At 45.1% G+C, this 22,220-nt stretch overlaps 1 protein-coding gene across 1 annotated transcript in view; it reads right to left on the bottom strand.

Annotated features, from left to right (window-relative positions):
• Positions 1–22,220, bottom strand: part of PGAP6 (post-glycosylphosphatidylinositol attachment to proteins 6) — a 30,979-nt gene that overhangs the window by 3,801 nt on the left and 4,958 nt on the right. Inside the window, exons 2-11 of the mRNA XM_036737336.1 lie at positions 15,290–15,467; positions 14,817–15,009; positions 14,286–14,416; positions 13,239–13,507; positions 12,254–12,618; positions 10,569–10,659; positions 10,161–10,284; positions 9,412–9,548; positions 3,407–3,585; positions 2,140–2,286 (exon numbers count right to left, since the gene is read on the bottom strand). Coding sequence (XP_036593231.1) covers positions 2,140–2,286; positions 3,407–3,585; positions 9,412–9,548; positions 10,161–10,284; positions 10,569–10,659; positions 12,254–12,618; positions 13,239–13,507; positions 14,286–14,416; positions 14,817–15,009; positions 15,290–15,467 — 1,814 coding nt within the window. The remainder of the gene's footprint in view (positions 1–2,139; positions 2,287–3,406; positions 3,586–9,411; positions 9,549–10,160; positions 10,285–10,568; positions 10,660–12,253; positions 12,619–13,238; positions 13,508–14,285; positions 14,417–14,816; positions 15,010–15,289; positions 15,468–22,220) is intronic.

Below are 22,220 nucleotides of genomic sequence, written 5' to 3'. Positions count from 1 at the left end.
TTCTATAGCAACAGGTCAAGCTGAACTTAAGAGTGGCTGGTTAGTCCTCTCTCAGGGCTTAGCAGATCACACTAAGGACCTAGCTCACTGACAAACCTCATCCAAATGTAGGCCCTTCTTGTGTCCCTCCCCTCCTTAGAAGAGCAAAGTCTAGGTGAAGTGGGTCCAGATACTGGGACTCTTTAGGCATGGAGCTGGTAGTCTTCCCCTTTCTCCCCATCACTGGCCCTGCTCCTTCATGAGAATTAAACCCATGTTTGATGTTCCTAATCCTAGCTGAGTGATTTGGCATCACCTGTAGGAATTGGGCACTTTGAGAGGTGCAGAAAGGGTCACACTACTTTTGATTTTATTCTGATGTTTCTTGTCTTATAAGATCATTCTTTTTTTGGTCTATTCTAGTTTTCAGGGGATTGGTTACTTGGGTAAAGCTTACCACTTTTTCCATCTAAGCTATTCATCCCAAGTGCTTCCTGCAGAGCTTTTATTTTTTCTATATCTTGCTTCATTTCTTGTAGGTAGTTAGGTAATCCTTGCAGAAAATCCACTTTTTTTTTACTTTGAGTCTAAATCTACAGTTGTTATTCTTTTTTTCTTTTAGGGAGTCTCTAGACCTACGATAACTGTTTATGTTGTTGGGATCTTCTTTGGTTTATTCATCTTTCCAGCTTTAGTTCTTGAATTAGGGTTTTGTACCAGGTTGGCTTTGCCCCATGCTGTACTTAGGGGTGAGGGGTAGTTGGCACTGCTTGGTCTCACCCTGGGTTCCTGCACCAACTTCTACCTGCCAGATTCCCTTGGATCTTTGAGGTTCAGAGCACTGGATCCTCAGGGCCCTCTGTGGCATCATGGGACACAGCACTAGATGCCTCAGAGCCCTGCTGCTGAGGCTGTCCCACTCAGATCAGTGCTACGCTGAAATGGCTGATGCTGAACCCCTTGCTTCCAAGCTCCCCACCCTGGGGAACCTCTGCTCTTCGCTGTCTCTGGCTACTGGCTTGTTTGATGGTGCTGGTGCTGGCAGCTCTTTCCACATTGCCCATGGCTTTCTGTTATTTTGGGTAGTTCTGGGATAGACGAAGTCAGTAGTTTCTCACTGGAATTCTTGATCGTTATTCTGGTGCAAATTCCATGTTTTTGCTGGAGTAGATCTAGGAAAAGGAGCTGGCCATTCATTTCCCATCTGTCAAGGTGGCCAGGTGATCCAGAAGTCTAAACACATCATTTCACTAGATTTTCCCAACAACCCAGTGAGTAGGGAGGACAGAGATGATTATCCCTAAAATCTAAGGAGGTAAAGTGATTTGCCCAAAGTCATATATCTGCTAAATGATTGAGCCAGAATTTAAATCTGGGTCTTCTGGTCCTAAATCCAGAGTTCTATTATATTAAGCACAAACTGATTTGTTTCCTTGCTCCAACACTAGTTCATCATGCTAGACTGAGAAATGTGGGTGGCCCTTAAGCATGTTCCCTGGCCCCAGGGCTTTTCCAGGGCATCCTACCTGAGAGGCAAAGGCAAGAAATGGCTGTAGGAATGCCTTCTCTCCTCTGGGAGCTAGGGGCCAGAGAGAGCAGCAGCCATGGCCCACACCCATGGGGAGGGGGAGTTTCCTCTCAGCTGGCCTTGGGCACAGGTGAAAAGCAAAGCAAAGCAGCTCTTCCTCTCCTTCCTCACTTGTTTGTTGTGACTAGCTTGGTTTCTTGATCTTGTCTAAAGACACAAAAGCTGAACCAGGAAGCTGGGGGGCAGGGCACGTAGGGTGTGAGTTAGCAGAAAGGGAGGTGCTCTTCCCAACCCCACCTAACAAGTACTATTTCCTCCTGCTGTGGAATGCCTAAAATCAGAGTTCCCTCCCTTCAGGAAATGAGTTAAATGCCACCAGAGTGACTCTTCTTCCCCTTGTTCTCTCAATACTGACCCCAGTTTCACTAACCCTTTAGGCTTGCCATTTAAAATGTCTCATGTGAACATGATTTCTCAAGGTTCAATTTGATTTCTTGATGCTCAGTTTGTCCCCAGTCCCCTCACAGGAAGCAATGCAGAATGTGCTCTTTGGATATTCTCTCCTGCCCTTCCCCATTCTCTGAGGGATTCCTAGAAGGAGATAAAAGGTCTCTGACTTCAACAACACTTACATATTTTACAAAAGTCTTTATTCGAGCCATGCACAGGATGGTAACCCAGATGGACACCACGGAGCCCAGGAAGTCACAGTACTGGAGCGTGTCATAATCCATGATGCACAGCACTGCTACCCCAGGCTGGTCACAGGCGTGATAGAACTTCGGAGGGAAGGAAAGGGGAGGTCAGAGGTCAGACTTCAGGTACTCTTCCCCTCTGCCCAGGAAGTCTGGACCACAATCATTTCTAACTCACTCTTTCTCATGTTTCCCATACCCAGTCTGTCCTCTCTTCTGTACTCCCATTGCTACCACCCTAACCCAGGCCCTCAGTGTTTCCCACCTGGTTTATCAGTCTCCTAACTAGTCTCCCTTCCTCTAGCCTTTCTCTGCTAGCCTTTCTTATTCACTGTGGGAGAAAATGCAAAATCCTCAGCACAGCACTTGACGCTCTCCACAATTTCCATAAAGCTCAGGAAGGCAGCATGGTACAATGGAATGAAAGCTGAATTTGAAGAGACAGGACCTGGCTTCAAATCCTATCTTTGATACCAGTGACTGGGCACGTCACTCAGCCTCCACAGACCTCAGTGTCCTCACCTGTAAAATGAGGGCATTAGACCTACCAGATGACCGCTCAAGGCTCTTTAAAGCCTGACTCTATTATCTCTATCTCATGACTCTCCTGTGCACAGCCGGAAACTTCAGCCAAACCAGAATCTTTGCTGACTTCTAAATCCCTCCTGTACTTTTTGGTCCCTGTGCCTTTCTCCAGGCACCATCTGTTGAAATCCTTCCTCAAGTACCACCAACACATGTGTGAAATCTCTTCGAATCTCCAGGCATGAGTGATTGTATCTCCTTCCTCCAGATATCCAGAGCACTTTATCTTCCTGCCTCTCCCATTCTACTCTGCATGACAGAGTCTCTTATAGAGATTCAGCCGTGTGTAAGCTCTAGAAAGGCCATGTTCATATTCATCCTCGTCAGGCTAGCCAAGTATTTTGTACACACCATATGCTTAGTAAATGCTCCTGCATGCATGAACGAAATACTACTGCTAACTCTGGGAAGGCCCCTTGTCTTGAGATACCCTTCTGGTGTGAGAGGAGGGGCCTCCTCTGAAACACTAGTTCCTTAAAGAGATGCTCATACCTGACAAACTGCCTTTAGAAGAACTCCCAGGCAAGCCCTTTCCAAGGAGTGGGAAAGGCTGGATGGGAGGAAAGAAAAAAACATATGATGGGCACAGTAAGAACGAACGGGAAATGAAAGGCAGTACCGTAGAGAAAAACATGGTATAGGTGTAGACAGATGCTTCAACCACATAGTGGCGGTAGACAGCGACGGTGACAGGGAGCAGGAACATGAGGTTGCTGAGTGTAAGCAGCAGGGTGGCCACATTCTGCTGCACCACTGTTTGGGCCTTGGTGTCATCAGTACAGCTCCAGCCCTGCCAGCCTGTAGGGATGGAAGGGAAGACTCATTCAGTAACTACTGGAACTTAGGATGGGAGTGGGGAGGACAAGAGATGTCCCAAAACAGAAGGTAAGCTAGGACTTAAAATCTGATCCTTGGGCTAAATCCTACCCAAGGTTTCCTCACTAATCTATTCAACTGCAAGAACTTTGAGAGTTGAGATTTTATATCATTTGTAAATAAATGAAATCACTTAATCAAAAAAGAGACCTGCTCCCTAGTGCTGTTGGGATGTTGGTTCCTTCTCTATAATGATAATAATAGTGATGATGATGATAGATAATATTTGTACAGTGCTTTAAGGTTTGCAAAGTGCTTCAGATATAGGCTTTCATTTGATCCTCATGACAACCCTGTGAGGTAAGTGGTAGATTCCAGTCCCTGCCTGACTTCCAATAAATTGCTAGGCAAGCCCAGTTTTTCCTTTTTCCCTTTAGTTCACTTTAGTCAGAGGTCAGGTTTTTTTAAAGCCTTTTCTAGCAACTAAAGTTAAAAAAAAAGCAAAATCAAGCAACTCGGGGTGCATAGAATTGGTAAGATACAGGGCATGGGGATGTTATACTAAGATATGTTTCCCCAGGATTTCACAAATCTGATCAAGAGGGCTTTAAACTAAAAAAGGAAGAGGAGGAAGAAACTGCCCTCATAGATCTGCCAAGTCAGATACCATAGAGAGTAGTAAGTAAAGCACAGAAAGAATACCAAATGAGAAGCTCAGTAATCACAGGAGACAATATTCAAGAAGAAAGCCAGCAATAAAACCTATGGGTTCAGATGTTGATATACAAATGCACAAAGTACAGGGAAGAAAGAAGGTGAGCTAAAAATCCTAACATCAGGAAAAAAATCCAACCTTGTAGGAGTAGCACTGAGATTTGACAGGATGGGATTCTCAAGTGGCATATATATAGCTGTTAGAAAGGTATATCTTACTTAAAAGGAACAGAAGAGATGAAATGGTAAGTAGCAGCACATAAAGGAATCAGAGGGGGAAACCAAGGTAGAGAGCAGTTGGGTGAAGATCAATGGAGAGAGAAAGAGAAGGAATATTTTTGTGCAAGTATGCAGTAATGACTCAGAGGAGAGAAGGAAAACAGAAGAGGAATTAGGTAAAGAAACCACAAACTTGCCACAGAGGCATATTACAGTCGGGAAGAGGAAATTTAATTCACTGGACATTTGCTGGAGCTCTCTGCCCAAGCCAAGCATCTAAAAAACGGTTTCTTTCTTTTAAAAGATGACGAGAAGATTTATATGAACTGATACAGAGTAAAATATGTAGAACCAATAAAACAAAAGACACAATGACTACAAGGTAAAGAGGAAGAACAAAAAAAGTAACTGAATGATGTGTAATTGAAATGACCAAAGCTGTTCCTGGAAAAGAGTTCAGAAAATGCATCTTCCCTTTTTTCTTCAGGAGGTGTGTGTGTGTGTGTGTGTGTGTGTGTGTGCATGTGCGCGCGCGGGCGCATTTGGAAATAAAGGTAATATAAAGATAAAAGATATCAATAAAAACTAAGGGTTTTTTAAGAAAGTTGAAGGGAAAATGAAAGGGAAAATTGATATTCTGGATCTGATTGTGACCAGCCAGGAAGAACTAAATGCTTATGTAGAAATGACAGGAACCTTACAGAGGAATTTTAAATTTTATGAAAAAAGAGAAGAAATCTAAGCATTGTCTTATGTACACTGATGAGAGTGAAGTGCTTAAAGACCCTATGAGGACTGGTTGAAGGAACTAAGGATTAGAGCCTGAGGAAGGAAATACTCAGCAGCTACAGGATAGAAATGTACAAAAATACAGAAGGAAGTCACGTGACAGGGAGATGAGTCTCGTTTCATGTGACTGCAGAGGGCAGGACCAGGAGCAAAGCATCAAAGTGGCAGAGGCAGATTTCAGCTTAGCATAAGGAAACACTTCCTGACAACTACAGCTGTCCTAAAATGGAATGGACAGCATCAGGGGAGAGCAAATATTCCTTCACTGAAGGTTTTCACATGGACACCAAATGACCACTTGTCAGAGATACTATAGACAAGATTCCCATTCAGATATAGGTTAGACCAGATGACCTTTGAGGTCCTTCCTAATACTAACATTCTGTGGCAGAAGCCAGTACAGCTTCCAAACTAATCAGCCCCCATTCCCATTTAGCACTTGGGCCTGGCTTCCTCTAGCGAGGGCCTTTCCAGAATTGTCCTTTCCCTACTCTTCTCTCATCAAGCTCTGGGGCCAAGATACCTCCAGGCACCAAAAAGAGATCTAATTAAAACATTACCCAACTGAGCTAGTCTAACTACTAACTTCCAAATTTGAAAGCTGGATCGTTATATGCCCCTATAGGGAAGTTGTAAATGAAGTTATTACAGAGATAGTAATATCGACTCACAATTATAACTAACAATTAGGGAAGGGACCTTTAATCATATCCTTGGACCAGCAGGATACTGTAGAGAGGACAAAAGTCAAGTCAGATAATCCTCCTCTGAGGACCCCTCAAAGCCATATCCCAAAGCTTCCCCAAGTTATCAGTTTTTCCATAAGTAATCTAAGCCTAGGGACCAACAGCCAGGTAGCTGCCTTGCTCTGCCCTAGAACAGGGACCTTCCAAAATGTTTTCTTTGGAAATCCTGAATTAAGTCCATGGGCTAGCCCTCCCTCCTGTATCACCAGGAAAGCAAGGAAGTCTGAGCTGGCCAAGTCCCTTTCCGCTCCTCCAGTTCCAATCAGCAAGGGTGATTCAGCAATCTTGGGGCTGGAGCCGGATGTGACGCAAGTCAGCATTTTCCCAGATGCTGCTTGCTCCCTAGAGACCTCAGCCTCACTCTGAGGGAAAAGGCTTTGACAGACCTGAATTCACCACTGGAGAGGGAGCGTGTCCTAGTACATAGCAACTTAGGCAGCTGGACCAGCCAGGAAGCACTAAATGCTTATGTAGAAATGACGGGAACCTTAGAGAGGAATTTTAAATTTTATGAAAAAAGAGAAGAAATCTAAGCATTGTCTTACATATACTTTATCACCTATGAGAGTGAAGTGCTTATGTAGAGATACTCCCAAGGCTGCAAGGTGAAAAACAGAAGGGACACAGGGAATGTCTTTCACAGTATCATTCTCCCTCAACTCCCTCCAATCAATGCCTGGGGCCAGGCTTGCAGGAGGAATAGGCAACTCCGTTATGGTTATTAACATGTTTGCATGGAGGGACGGGGCGGTATGAGCTCTAATCAATGCCCTCAGCTGCTGCCTCATGAAAGGAACACTTAGTCATTCCCCAATTGAGAAATGGTCAAAGGACATGAACAGGAAGTTTTCAGAGGAAGAAATTAAAGATATCTATAGGCATATGAAAAAATGCTCTAAATCACTGCCGATTAGAGAAATGCAAATCAAAACAACTCTTGGGTACCACATCTCTCCTGTAAGACTGGCTAACATGAAAAAACAGGAAAATGATAAAGGCTGGAGAGGATGAGGGAAAATTGGAACATTGTTACATTGCTGGTGGAGTTGTGAACTGATCCAGACATTCTGGAGAGTAATTTGGAACTATGCCCTAAGGGCTATAAAAATGTGCATACCCTTTGACCTTGCAGTACCACTTCTAGTGCTATATCCCAAAGAGATCATACAAGTGGGAAAAGAACCCATATGTAAAAAAATATTTATAGCAGCTCTTTTTGTGGTGGCAAAGAATTGGAAATCAAGGGGACGCCCATCAATTGGGGAATGGCTGAACAAGTTGTGGTATATGAAGGTAATGGAATACTGTTGTGCTGTAAGAAATGAGGAGCAGACAGACTTCATTATAACCTAGAATGACTTATATGAACTGATGCTGAGTGAAGGGAGCAGAACCAGATCATTATACACGATTACAAACACATGATATCTGTAAGGACTAACTTTGATAGACTTGGCTCCTCTCATCAATGCAAGGTTCAAAGCCAGCTCCAAAAGACTCATGATGGAAAAAGCTATGCACATCCAGAGGAAGAATTATGAAGTCTCAATGCAGATTGAGGCAAACTTTTTGCTCTCTTGTTTTTTCCCTTCTTTTTTTGGTTTTCTTTCTCCTTTCTCATGATTCATTCCATTGGTTATAATTCTTCCTTACAACTGGACTACTATACAAATAAGTTCAATGTAAAGGTATAAGTAGAACCTACATTGGATTACATGCTGTCTTGGGGGCTGGGGGGAGGAGAGGGAGGGAGAGAAAATTTGGAACCCAAAAACTTGTGGAACTGAGTGTTGTAAACTAAAAATAAATTTATATAAATAAAGGACCAGTATTCACTTGAATATTGTCTTTTGCAAGGGGGAAGCAGCTACACCTCTCCCCTGATTTCTAAATCTTAGATTTCAAGACCTTGGCTTAGCTAGGCCAGGCAACCAAGTAGAATGTTATGCACAGAGAACAGCTAGTGGGCCAGTTCGACTAGAAAAAGGATTAATATGAAATACTACTTCAGGAAAGTTGGGTGAGAATCATATTGTGGAGGCTGGAATGAGGATTTTGGATTTTATCCTAGAGGTAACTGCCACTGAAGTCAGGGAGCAACATGGTAAAGTCTATGTTTTAGGAGTATCAATTTGGAAGCTTTGTGGAGGAAAGCTTGAATAGGGGAGAGACAGGGAGCAGGAAGGATCAGGTAGGAAGTTGCTGCAATGGTCTGGGGGAGAAGTAATGAGCTCGGGCAGAGCCTGTGTAAATGCAGAGAAGAGGATGGGCACAAAAGATACTGTAGTAGGAGGATCTGGCAACTGGAAAAACAACATACCTACAACAATGGATGTGGAAAAAACAACAAAAATCTGAAACTGAATGCTGTGAAAGTATGACCAAGCCTAGCTCCAAAGAAGAGACGGGGACTATTTCGCCTCGGCTCCTTTGTGGAGATGCAGAGAACACTACATAGAATGTTGGATTTGCTTAATATGTTGCTTCACTTTTTCCCCCTTTTTTTCCTTCTTAAAGACATAACTCTCTGGGAGGTGAAGGAGGGAAGGATATACTGGGAAATGAAAAACAAATATACCAATAAAAATGTAAAGGAGATGAATGACAAAAATATCAATAAAAATTTATATTTAAAAATGGGACTTGGCAACTGATTGGATGCAGGGAGAGAGAAAAAGAAGAACCATGGACGACTCCAAGATTATAAATCTGAATGACTAGAAAAATGGCAATAGTCTCAACAGAAACAGTGAAGTCTGGAGGAGAGATGGAATTCAAATCAGGATATCTCATTCTAGGGAGGAGGAAAAGCCTGAGGTAGGGTATCAAGATGGGGCTCTAAGCCCCATGTTTCCCCATCAGTAGAATGGACTCTTCTGCTTGGCCTACCAGGGTAGGGTCTGGGTAATGAGGTAGAAAGTCTTAGAAACTCCAGAAATGAGGAAGGTCCCTAAGAAAACCATAGCAGGAGGCTGAGAGGAAAAAAAGAAAAACAAAAAAATGAATGGGGCATTGAAGAAGCAGGGAAGGCTTCAAACATTTCCCTTAACCTTGCCTTTCTTCTAAGGGGCCTTCCTCTCTTCAGGGCAGAACCCTGGCCATGCCCCTAGGGCTGCTACACCTCTTATATGCCTTGTAATGATCTCATAGGCCAGGATTCTGGTTTTCGACCCTACTCCATACCGTCCTGAGGATAGATGGCTGGGTCCCCAAGGTCCCAGGAACCTAGGGGAAACTATGACTATTGGTCCTATGTCCTAGGGTCCTTTCTGGGTGGGAATTAGAGAAAAAAATCCAATCTAGGGTTTCCTCTCTCAGGAAAGAGTCAAGTACTACTCACCAGCTTTGCAGGTACAGCTGGCATAGAGGTACCCGTGTCTTCGGAGCAGTCTACACTGGCCATAGGGGCCACAATCATTGAAGCAGGGGGTCAGGGATATGGAAGCCTCCACATTGGCTCGAACCTGCTGACACTCACTGTAAAGGGCAAAGGGACACACAAATAAGCCTACATCTCTAGAAGCTATCAGCCAGTTAGCAATCTGACCCAATGTCCTCTCTATTCTGTGCCTTGTGCTGGGTCAGTCTTGCCTTCCACATTTTCCCTCCCCCTTTGTGTTCTAGCCATTGAGGCTGCCCTTCCCCACATTAGCTTCCTGGGGCACTGGAATGGGGGTCAACTGTCCTGGGTTTGAGTCTAGGCTCTGATACTTACTAGCTGTTTGACCTTGGACAAGACACTTAATCTTTCTGAGCCTCAGTTTCCTTATCTGTAAAATGGGGATAATAATATTTATATCACCTACCTCACAGGGTTGTTAAAAAGACAGTACTTTGTAGACTGTACAGAGCTAGAGAAATGTGAACTGCTGACATTATTATCATTACCATCCTCTAATAGTGATGTCCCTGCGGTGACTGAAAAAGGCCAAAAAGGCCCAGCAGGGATAATCCCCCAACTGACAAAAGGGGGAGCCCACGCCCCCAAATCTGGCCCTTTGGAAATCTCCAGAAGGATCCAATTTGTCCTATTCCTGGGACTATCCGTGGGACCCTTGGTCCCCTGACCGCATCCCCTCGGACACTGACCTCACATTTGTTGGGCAGATGAGCTGTAAGGAGAGGTACCAGTCGCCAGTCTCTGGATAGGGGACAGAAAGCATGGCCTCACGAGAAGAGTCAGACAGATACAAAGAGTATCCTTCAAAAAAGGCTAAGGCGACAAGGGAAAGAGGTGTTGCTGTTGGTTAGTGGGGCTTCCAGCGAGACCGGAAGGACTGGGGAGCCAAACATGGAAAACTTCCTTCCCCTAATACACTGTTACCCACTTCCCCTGCTTTTCAAGCTAGGTTGAGAGACCTAAAGCAAGGACGAAATAGCTCTTCCTATGCCCTCCCACAGTATAGGTGTTCCAGGGACAGGGGTCTTCCCCTAGGAGCACCTCTTCCCCCAGAAAAAGAGGTTCCAGGGACAGGGGCTTCTACTTCATTCTTGTACCTGTAGTGCAGTTTTGAGAGGTATTGAGGCTGAGAACAGGCGAGGTGGCACTCAGGCAACCAACCACTGAAATGTTGTTACTGCCCAGAGTCTGCAAGGGACAGATTCCAATGGTCAGTATTAGGCCTCTCTGCCTACCCCTAGCCTAGGCCCAGAACTCAGACCTTCCCCACCTAGCTCAGAGGTTAGAAAAATAGGTGTAACTCCATCCCTGTTTCCCCTCTCCTTACCCCTGAAACGAAAGGCGTGGGCCTGGTCTGATTGCTGAAGCCCCCACCTTCTCCCAATCTAAATTCTATCCTTCCTCTAAAGCACTTTAAATCCTTTCTCCATGAAACTTTCTTGACCACCCCAGAGGATTCCTCTTCTACAAACGGTTTTGGTAGTTTTCACATAAAACAGACCATACTCTTTCATATCAACAACATAATACAGACTATAATTATGTGTGAATGATTATACTACAGTCTACCTCGTATTGTTTTCTAACTATTTCATATGTGCTAGCTTTCTCTTCTCAGCTCCACTGTAAGGTCCTTGAAGAAGCAGGCCTGTGGGCTGCTGAAGCTGTAAAGGACTAGTCAGTCTCTTGGCCTCCAGTTTCTTTCCCTATAATCCATTCTGAATACAAAGCCAGATGAATTTCTGATGCACAGGTTGGAGCACATCATTTCCAGGTCCAAAAACCTTTAATAGGTTTTCCATTTCCTGGAAGACACAGTTCAAGGCTCTCTACAGTGGGGCACCACCTTATGTCTCCATCTGGATCTCATACGTCTCCCCATGATTCATTCTATTTTCCAGCCAAACTGATTTCCTTATACTTCTTTTCCACATACATCCAGTGATCCCTCCCCAGGTCTCTCCTTCTCTGACTGGGTCTACTCACCTAGTTCTTAAAAGTTTTCTCAAATCCTTGTTTTTGCCCAGGGAGCTACACTTCCTGGAATCCTAACCCTGCCCCACAATTCCACACCTCCTTAGGCTCCATCTGTTATCTACTCATTCTTCAAAGGTCCAGCTCAAATCCTTTCTCCATGAAACTTTCTCTTATCTTACCAATTTAGTACTCTTTCCCCTCAAGACTCAAAACATTTTGGTTCTGTGACACCTCTACATTTAACACACTCTTCCTTGTGTTGTTTTTATTTCTCTATATTTTCTCTACTCTGCTCCCCCACTTAGGTGGTGAGTTCTTGGATAGCTGGACCAAGGCTTGCTCATCTCTCTTATCTCCTTCACTGCTTGTCCAGAGCAAGGTCCTATACATATCGAGCATTTTGTAAACGGCTGCTTAAATGTACGGACAAATACTTCCCTTGCTAGACTGAAGGTTCCTTGACAGTGAGGACCACATTTTCTCCCTCATTTCTCACCCTCCCCCAAACAGGGCCAGCCATATAATAGGCATTTGGTAAATATTTAAAGAATTGGCAATTTCTAATCTCTGCCAGAACAAGTTCTTTGGGAAATAAAAGTCTCTCATCAAAGACAAAATTAATATATTAGAAAGTTTGGGGACTGAGGTGAAATTGTTGAGGGAGTCAGGAACTAAACCTGGCATACCGGCAATGGGTACATTGCCCCTGGTGACCTATAATATCTCTGAAAACTTCCTCACATCACATTCCAGAGAAAAATCTCTTCCCACCCACTGCCCTCCAATCCCAACCCTGGGCAGGCACCGTATTGAGCTTCAGGCTGACGATGAAGGTGCTGCCACTATCCATGCCTGTGTTGAGATTGATCAGGAACAGGGTGGGCGGACTGGACCACACAATGATCCCAGAACCACTCAGGGGCCAGAAGCGCACGGAAACCACATCCAGCTCCTCCCGAATAACCGGGTAGCTGAGGAGGCAGAAGCCACTCAGAGCCGAGGCATTTTGGAAATCCCCGACAGGGGAAAAGGGGCTGCTGCCCACACCCATCCTCTTGCCAAGGTGCCAAGGGCTTCGCCCCATGGACAAGGAGGCTGCTGATGCGTTGAGACTCTGGTTCAGGCTGATGTAGGAGACAACTAAGGGTCCCAGACTCCCTGGCCGGCACACTGCCCAGAGAACAAAGGGAATGAAAGTCAGCAGCTAGGAGGGAGGGAAGTTGCAGACTCAGGAAAGAAGAGATCTTGAAGGGGAATACAATGAGGGAAGGGGAGAGACCTTCAGCAGCCTTAGGAAGGAAAGTAGGTCATTCAGCCCAGTAGGGCATCACTTGGGCCAAGCAGGAAAGGGGTGTATCTTGGGGAAAGAAAACCTTGATGGCTTCCATGAGTCCAGAAGGAGAGGATCAGGATTATTTTCAGAGATGGGAAGAAAGGAAGCTCCAGGTGTATGGGCCAAATCATCTTAAGGAAAAATCAGGGGAAGAGAATAGGCTACCTCAAGAAGCAACTCTCAGGAGGGATTTGTAGGCTGTACTGTGGCCAGTATAGGTGGGGAATGCTTCAGCTTGAGATTCCATGTGATTTAGCTAATAGTGAGAGCTGAACAGTTCTGAGGGGGATTTAGGAAGAACTGGGTACAACTCTAACCAACTATTCCCAAAGCAATGGGAAGGGAGGGAATGGTTTGAATAAAGAGCTATGGGGTGGCAGCATCTCCTTCCCAAGCCTCAGAAAATTATTGTAGTGTCAGGATTGTGAAGATAGTGATACACCAGGGGCTGGCCAACCTGCAAAGGAGGCAACAGCATCAAAGGTCACGCTGACGTTGGGTTCTGCCCTGCCCTCGGCTGTCACCTGTAGCCAAGTGTCCCAGGGGGGTGCAGGTAGGTGCAGACGGCAGGGCTCATGCTGGTCTGTACAGCCGATGACCTTCTGAAAAGACTGGGGCAGGGTGTTGGGCCCAACAATGAGGCGTACTGGGCAGACCTGGCTCCCATTAGACATACAGCTCCTCAGCTCTAGTTGGAGGTCTGAGGTGTACCTTGGGATGAAGACCCTGTAAGCCAAAGGGACTGTTTGGTGATAGCCTCCCTTACAGCTACCTGAGAAAAGCCCTACACCCAGGCCTTGACCAGTCTCTATAGTTCCCTCCACCGCCCACTCCACTTCTCTCTGCCACATCATTTATAATCTCCCCTCCCACCCCTTTTGCCACTTGGTTTCAGTTTGGGACTGAGAGTTAGGAGTCCTCAGTTTTAGTCCTAACGCATCATTTACCAACTACAGGCCTCCCCCTTGAGGCCTTGTTTCCTATTATTCTCTTTCACATATTCTTTATTCTAGTCAAACTGACCTGATAACTGTCCACCATCCAAGATATTTTGCCTCCTGCCTCCCTGCCTGGAATGCCTCCCCCTCCCCCCGCCGCGGCTTTTCCTGATCTACGCTTTTCCACCACCACCTCATTCCCTACATTTTTTGTATTCTTTCTACTGGAAATTACTTTGGATCTACCTTTTATACACTTTGTATTTACTTATTTGTACACATCTTGTATCCTCCCAGTAGAATATAATCTCCCAGAAGGCAGGGACTGTTTGACTTTGTATCCTCAGCATATACCACAGTGTCTTGCACATAACAGGTATTAATAAATGTTTTTGAAATTAATTGGATATCGTGAGAATCAAATAATGAATTTGGGGGGGAGTGGGGCACAGAATTGTGACAGACAACAGATGTACCTCTAAAATTTGATGATTCAAGCAGATCTAATGCCCAATCCCCTCTTGAGTGCAGGGCCCTGTACTTGAGGACTCTGACCCCCAACTCACTTGAGATGCCTCAACTGGGAGCCAGAGAGGGTCTGAGAGAGGGGCGTGTCAGGCTGTAGAATGGTAACTTCAGTCAGTCGTAGCACCAGCATGTCTGGCTGGAAGATGTAGGTACAGGGGGTGGCCACACCCTAGGGAGAGATGAGAGAGGGAGGGTGGATACTGTTGGATATGTACTTCAGAAATGGCATGGTGGGGATCTTCATGGGGAGAATCACGGTGAGGTGAAGCGGAAACTCTTTTTTTTTTATTTTTTGGTTTTCTGGAGGGGGAAGACAGGGCAATTGGGGTTAAGTGATTTGCCCAAGGTCACACAGCTAGTAAGTGTGTCAAGTTGTCTGAGGCTGGATTTGAATTCAAGTCCTCTACTCGCCATGCCATCTAGCTGCCCCAGAAGGGGGAACTCTTAAAGGAGAGAGGTCACTGTACTCTTTGTGTGGGGTCTCCAAGGGAAAGAGAAGGTAACATCAGGGAGAGGCTGTCATGCCAGAGGGGCCTGGGAGGGTAGAGAAGGGCCCTCCTCACTCTTACCTTTACTTCTATTTTCTGGGGTGAGCGGGGCAAGTGGGCTGCGATGAACCAGTCACCAGGTGCTGGGCTGGAGACGTTGATGATAGTGTTGTTGTGGGTCAGCTTCATGGAAAATGAGGGCCGGACTGTGGTGTTGTCTGGGAACTTGGTGCCCAGAGGGTTGATGACTGGAGGAGCACCATAACGGAAGTGGCTAGAGGCAGAAAGAACAGGGAGGGATCGAGACCGTGCTCCCTCTCCCCCAGCAGAAAGGGCAGATGGGAACAAATGGTTGGAGTTGAGATCAAGGTCTTGGGCAGCCCAAGTCAAGGCTATATGAGGGAGAAAGCTAAAATACAGGCTGGGGGCCCCTCAGGAAGCTGAGTGGGGTGGGAAGTGTACCAGCGAGAGGCAAGGGTACAGTAGGAGGGATACGGGATATCATGAGAGGCAGATGTGGAAGGGTGCCAAAAGAGCATCGGGTTGTCACATACACGGTGATCTCCACATCTGTGCACTCAGAGCCTGGGCCCTTGAATGCTTGCAGCAACCAACGGAGCAGCATCGTGTCAGAAGGCACCCGGAAGTGGTAGAGCTTGGCGCTGCCATACCAGCTGTAGAAGGACAACTTCTGGGGGCTCTGGACAAAGTACTCATATGAATACGTCAGGTCTAGGGGAGACGAAGGAATAATCATTTAGGGTGGGGCAGTCTGTTGAGGACTGCTCCTTCCCAGGGGCGAACGACAACTTGATTCAAACAATACCCCCATCCTCCCCTTCAGCGTGGCGCCCCCCCCCTCTCCTCTACCCCCCAATATATCCAGAAATACAAAGCATCAGGTTCTGGGCTGAGAAGCATGGATAAAGTGAAGTTCTCAACAACTACTCTGAGCACAGCTGGCATGAGTCGCTGATGCTGGGCCATCAGTGAATAAATGCTGTCCTTACCCACCAGAGTTATATTCCTGTGTGTGGACCTTTACCATAAGAAGGCAATGTAATGGAAAGACCACTGGGTGATCTCAAGAGTGGAACAAGCTGGACTGGAGTCCCAGTTCCATCATCTTGATGATCTTGATAAGTCACGTGACCACTCTAGGCCTCAGTTTCCTTCATTTGTAAAAGGGAGATAATAATTCTTTCCCTATTCATCTCACAAGGCTGTTATGCAGGAAGGTGGACTTAGAATAAAGAGAAACCTGGGTTCAAATCCTGCCTCTGATATGTACTAGTTGTGTGGCCCTGGGCAAAACATTTAATCTCTTTGAGTCTCAGTTCCTTTATTTGAAAAATGGAATTGATACGACCTGCAATATCTATTTCACAAGGCTGCCCTCAAGATCAAATGAAATAATATGCATAAAGTACTTTGTAAACATTAAGTGCTATACAAATGTCAGTTATTATTATTATTGTAAAACTAGAAAGTGCTATATGAAATTAAGCTACTACTACTATTATTAATAGTAGTAATTGATAAGGGAAAGGGAAAGGGGCATTTCTAAAGCATCTACTATATGCCAGACACTGTGCTAAGCACTTTTTACAAATATTACCTCGTGATATTTACAACAATCCTGGGTGGTTGGTGCTATTACTATCCCTATTTTACAGTTGAGGAAACTGAGGCAGGAGAGTCCCCTCTTCACCTCAGACCCAATAACACAGTGATTCTCCCCATTCTCTGGGCATTCTCAAATGCCCAGGGTCTTCCTGACTCTGGGCCCAGCATTTGCCCCTATTTATACATGCCAGAAACATACTGCTTTACCGAACAGTTTAGCTCCCTTATCCTGGCATTTAAACTGCTCTACAATCTGGCTCCTATCTATTGTTCTGGCTGTATCTTTTTATTATCCTTCTTCATGTACACTACATTCACCCAAACTGGACTATCTATCGCCCAACTCCCATTCTTATCTTACCTTCTGTTTTAATGTTTTTGCTGATAACATTCGCCCAATATGTAGAACAGACTTTCTGTCCAGCTACATCTGTTGAAAAATCTCTTTTCCTTCCAAGCCACATGCAGGTGCCATGTCTTCCGTGGGCCCTTCCTTGACTTCCTATGACCTCCCACCTCAACTGAAAATGGTCTCCTCCTCCTCAAATTTCTCCTAGCACTTTGCCTTTAACTATCCCTAGTAAATTATTCCTATGTGTAACAATTTTTTTAACTACCGTTATTTGGGTATATATCATTTCCACCCCCTTCCTCCCATAATAGATTGCTGGTTCTTTGAGAATAGGGTTTGTGTCATAGCTTTTGCCAGCATCCAGCACTGTGTCTTTCATATAGGTTTCAAAAACGTTTGTTGAAATTGTTTAACTGAATAGGGCAGAGTTATTCTCATTTTACATTGAGGAAGGGTTACACACCCTAAGTCAAGTCTCCTGAATCCCAAACAACACTATTTCTACCACACCATGCTGCCTCAGGGTCACTTTCAACCTCCAGACTACTAGCCTGGCCTGAGTGAACTCTAGCAGAAAGTCCCAGAGGAAAACATGTGGTGGATCCTAGGTTCTAGCTTGTCTGTTCCTGGGGGAACAGCAGCTGTTCTCCACCAGGCCGCTGGAGTTCAGGTTAAAAATGATGCATTGAGTGTTCTCACCATGATAATCACCATGGAGCTGAGGTGAAGGAGAGGGTACAGTTAAATATTCTGCTTGTAAATACAGGAGACATTCAGTGCCAGGAGGGTTTAGGTTGCCCTCTTCCTGGGTAAAGAAGCATGGAGTGAGATATAGCCCTGCCCTCAATTTGATGAATGTGATCTCAACTTTTCCCAAGCTCCCTTAACACTGAAGCCAACCTATGGCAGGGCCATGGTAGTGCCCCTCTGACTGACCCCTTTTCCCTAGTCAGACTGGCAGGAAGCAAAGAAAGATCTTGCTTGGTATCAGCTTAGCTCAAATAGGCTTCTCTCCAGACTGGATTAGGAGTGTTCAAGATAGAAGATTTAGAGGGCTTGAGACTTCCAAATTCCTTTAGCGGAAGACCCTAAGTTAGAAGGGGATGGTGGACAGTTTTGAAGGCCTCTGATCCATCTCCACCCCAGTTTTCTCTAGTCCTGATGTCCTGGCAGAGGCTATCAGGGAGATGGTTGAAGTGATTGGATCCTGGAAAAAATGTTACCATGACCCAACTAGGGTCAGGAAGAGACTGATTTCCTTGAGTCAATGCCTTCAGGATCGACAGCAAAAACAGGATTGGCAGGAGGCTAAATAGAGGGCTGGCACCAATGACTGAAAGGGGTTGACAAGTGGGAAGAGGAAGTAAGGGGTAAACTTCCCACAGGGCCAGTTACCAAGGGACTCCTGCTCCAGTAACCTTAGGGCTGAGAGAACTGACAAAGCAGTTGTCTCAAGAGATGATGCTAGGCCAAAGCATATCTGAGAAAAGCAGAAAAATCATTCCTATCTTATAACTAGGGAGAAAAATACAGAGTGAAGGGACTTGTCACACAATAGACAGTGACAGACCCAAGTTGAAGTCTTCTGATCCCAGGGACCAGGAGGTATCGACTCAGCTTTTGGTCTCTGAACTGGGGATAATGAGCCTGGAGAAGAGGAGACTGAGGCACATAATGATCATCTTAAAATATCTTTTGGATCTTCTATTCTTGATGTCTTGCGGAGTCATTAGCTTTGTTTCAAAACATGTAAAGGGATCCCATGTGGTTTTCCCTTATTCTGCTTGGCCCCACAGGGCAAACCTTGAACCAATGGCTGGGTGTTCTATGGAAGCAGATGTCACGTCAATATAAGGAAGAACTTCACAAAACCAAAGCCTTGCTACAGAGTTATTTCCTTCTTACTGTCAATTTTTGAGTGGACATTATTCAAGCACTTGTAGACGCTGAAGATGAGGGCCTTTCTCCTTCAGGTAGAGAGGGGCCTAGATGACCTCTGAAGACTCTTACAGTTCTATGGTCACAGGTGGAAGTCCTGATCTGCTAAAGTTGTGAGTGTCTCACACCAGCCTTCCCCCGGGGATTTCAGCCCATGAGCTGAAGCCTCAGCCTCTTTTATATGCTTAACTGAATCAAGGGAAGATATGGGACCCACTGACATACTCCAGGTACCAAAAAGGAGTACTGAGGGATATGCTCAGAAATCCAAGCACAGCAGTGATCCCCAGCATAGTGAGAACTAGGTGTCAGGATGCCTGAGTCCCCTCAGTAGCTGACTCAGCCAGAACAGCTCACACAGCCCTTGTGAGGCCCAGGGCCAACTCAGCTCCAGAGGGATTAGATAGACTAAGCCAAGGCCTCATTCCCAGAGAACAAATCAGGCTCAAATATATACCAATCCTCCAAATACTGTGATACACATGCACACCCAGTGGGGACCTTAGACAAGGACAGGGAAATCTAGTCTTCTTTGAGTCCTTATGGTAGACTCACTCTTCCATGAAGGAACTGTTTCTCTGAGTTCAAGAGGTGGAATGGTGCCAAGAGAGCTGAAATAGGATTTAGGTGATGTAGGTCCAAATCCCAAGTTCTGTCTTACTCCCTATATGACCTTCAGTAGGTCCATTCCCCTCTTTGGGACTCAGTTTGCTCATCTCCATGTTAGAGACAGAGATATTGGGGATAGTGTCCACTAAATAATCCTCCAAATAACCCATACTGAGCCTATCCTCCTCTCCCTGAGTTTGAAGGTTCCCTATGCCTCATACCCCGGACTAGCAGCAGGGTATCTTGTCAATTTCTCAATCTAAGCCAGGCCCTTCCAATGACTATTCATTACTAATCATTTTCTTCAACATTATATTGTCCATGTTTCCAGAACAAAGCAATGAGATCCAACCTGGGTAAAGTCTCCGCTTGCCTCCTGCCTCAGCTCTCCTTAGCTTTCTAGCCAAAGTCAGTCCCATCCTCTTCAAACCTCAGGACATTATTATGAGAATTTAAATTTAAGAAATATTTATTGAAAACTACTATGTATATGGCTCTGTGGTAGGCTCTGAGGTGAAGACAAAGGTGAATTAGAAAGGTTCCTGACCTCAAAGAGTTCACAGTTTAAGAGAGGAAAAAATACGTACACAGATAGTATGTAAATATGTTCCAATAAATCTGTGATGTGGGTGCTCCTTTCAGTGATAAGCTCACTAAATTATAGCTCATGTACGACCTAACCTGAGGCACTTTTGTTCATGTCCTTGCCACAGGGGGTCCTCTTCTTGAGGGTTTCCTCTCATTCTCCTGGCATTGCATCTATGCCAATGGAGTATACAGGCTGCCTATCACGATCCCTCACTCTAAACAATAGCCAGCTCATCTTTTTCCCAGTCATACGTGTCTCTCATAACATTCTTTACACAGTCTTTGGCATAATTTCTCATTTGAAATAAGTTGTAGTCTGCTCACATCCACCTCATGCTTCTCCATTACCCTCTGGGTGATCCCCAGCTTCAACTCTTTGGAGATCATGTTATAGCAACCCATAATACAAACTGTGACAATTACATAGGAGAGGTAACAGAATACTATGGGTCTTCAGAGGAGAGCTCATTTCCGATGAGGAGAGGAGGGAAGGGATAAGGGAAGGCTTTATGGAGGGCATAGCATTTGAACTGAGCCTTAGAGGCTAGGCAGCCTATTAATAAACAGAATAGGATAAAATGCAGTGAAGGTGGAAGGGGCAATGAGAACAAAGGCCAGAAGGTGGAAAAGTAAAGAAGATATTGCGTCAGGGAAGCAGTGAATAGTGCACATTAAAGGAAGACACAGAGAAGATATGAGGTTCTGGGGTAGGCTGTGTTTCCTTAAAGGGAGGCTGCAAGAATCTCCCAGGAGGCAGGGAGTCATCTCATTGAGCTTCTGTTCCCTCCATCCATCATGCCCCCCTGCACCTCATAAAAATAAGAAAGAAAAAAGAAACAGAGTAAAGACTCAGATCACAAAGTTTTAGGGAAATAGGAACAGCTTTCATACAATAGCCTCTGATTAGGTCACTGTTCTAAAAACTCCTAAATGATTCCCTAAAGCCAAAGAGGAGCAGCTAGGTGACACAGTGGATAGAGTGTGGGGCAGAGGTGGGGAACCTGAGACCTTTAGGTCAAATGTGGCCTTCTAGGTCCTCGGGTGCGACCTTTTGACTGAGTACAAATTTTAGAAAATAAATCCTTTTATTAAGGGGATTTGTTCCATGAAGTTTGGATTCAGTCAAAGAACTGCACTTGAGGACCTAGAAGGCCACATGTGGCCTCCAGGCCGCAGGTTCCCCATCCCTGGTGGGGCCTGGAGTCAGGAAAACTCATCTTTCTAAGTTCAAATCTGGTCTCACTTATTGGCTGTGTGACCCTGGGCCAGTCACTTAACCCTGTTTGCCTCAGTTTCTTCATCTGTAAAATGAGCTGGAGAAGGAAATGGCAAACCATTCTAGTATCTTTGCCAAGAAAACCCCAAAATGAGGTTATAAAGAGTTTGAAATGACTGAACAACAATAAAAAACAAACAAACTCCTAATCCTGGAATTCAAAGCCATCCATAATCTGGCTCCAACCTGCTTTCCAGCCATCTCTCATACTAGTATACCTCTTTCAGCATACTACATTCCAGCCCAAATGGACTGGTCTCTACCCCTTCGTCTTTGTCCATTTCATTCTTTGTGCTTGGAATGGACTTCCTCTTACCCCCAATCCATATCCTTTCCTTCAAGGCACAACTCAGGCTCCCCTTTCTCCACAAAGGCTTTCCTACCCAGTCCCCTATTTCCAATATTTGAAAGTGATCTCTCTCACCTCCAGAGCATTTGGTCTATGTCACATCTATCTCTAATACCCAGCACTGTTTCTCACACATGGAGAGCACTAAAATAAATGTTTATTGTGAAATTGGTTGGTCAGGGTAATGTTATAATGGATATGCCTGTGTTTCAATTCAATCCAATCAGGTTATTAATATGTTATAACCCAACTCCACTGTAATGTAAAATCCTGCTGTTAGGTACTTGGGCTTACTATCCCATTGTTGAATAATCCAGGTCGATCTGAAATAACTAACCCTCTCCATCATACCTCAATTCTCCCTCCCAGCATTAAAGATATTAGGCAGGGTTTGAAGAAAAAAATTAAGGACCTCAGAACACGTCTGCCTGTATAGCTGTACCTTCAAAAGGGTCAGAGGGAAAAAGTGACAGGGTCCTCCAAGGCTGAGAGCAGCAACTCCACACTAAACCTGGGACCCCAGCATAGCCTTTCTTGGTGAATGGTCCCTTCTACAACACCAGAAGTCACAGTAAATGGCAGGTAAACACAAAGTGGTAACATGGTCTTATGAAGGCTTCCTGCAGCCTCTTAAGAAATGGTCACATTGCAAGGTAGTCATATTGTCTTAAGAAGTTAAAGCAATAGACACAGGAGCTGTCCCAGAAACTTCATCCCTAGAAAAGCAGCTGGCAGAGGGAAAGAGTT

Source organism: Trichosurus vulpecula, chromosome 9 (genome assembly GCF_011100635.1).
Source record: "Trichosurus vulpecula isolate mTriVul1 chromosome 9, mTriVul1.pri, whole genome shotgun sequence".
Taxonomy (NCBI): Eukaryota; Metazoa; Chordata; class Mammalia; order Diprotodontia; family Phalangeridae; genus Trichosurus; species Trichosurus vulpecula.
This window is presented reverse-complemented; position numbering and strand designations above follow the sequence as displayed.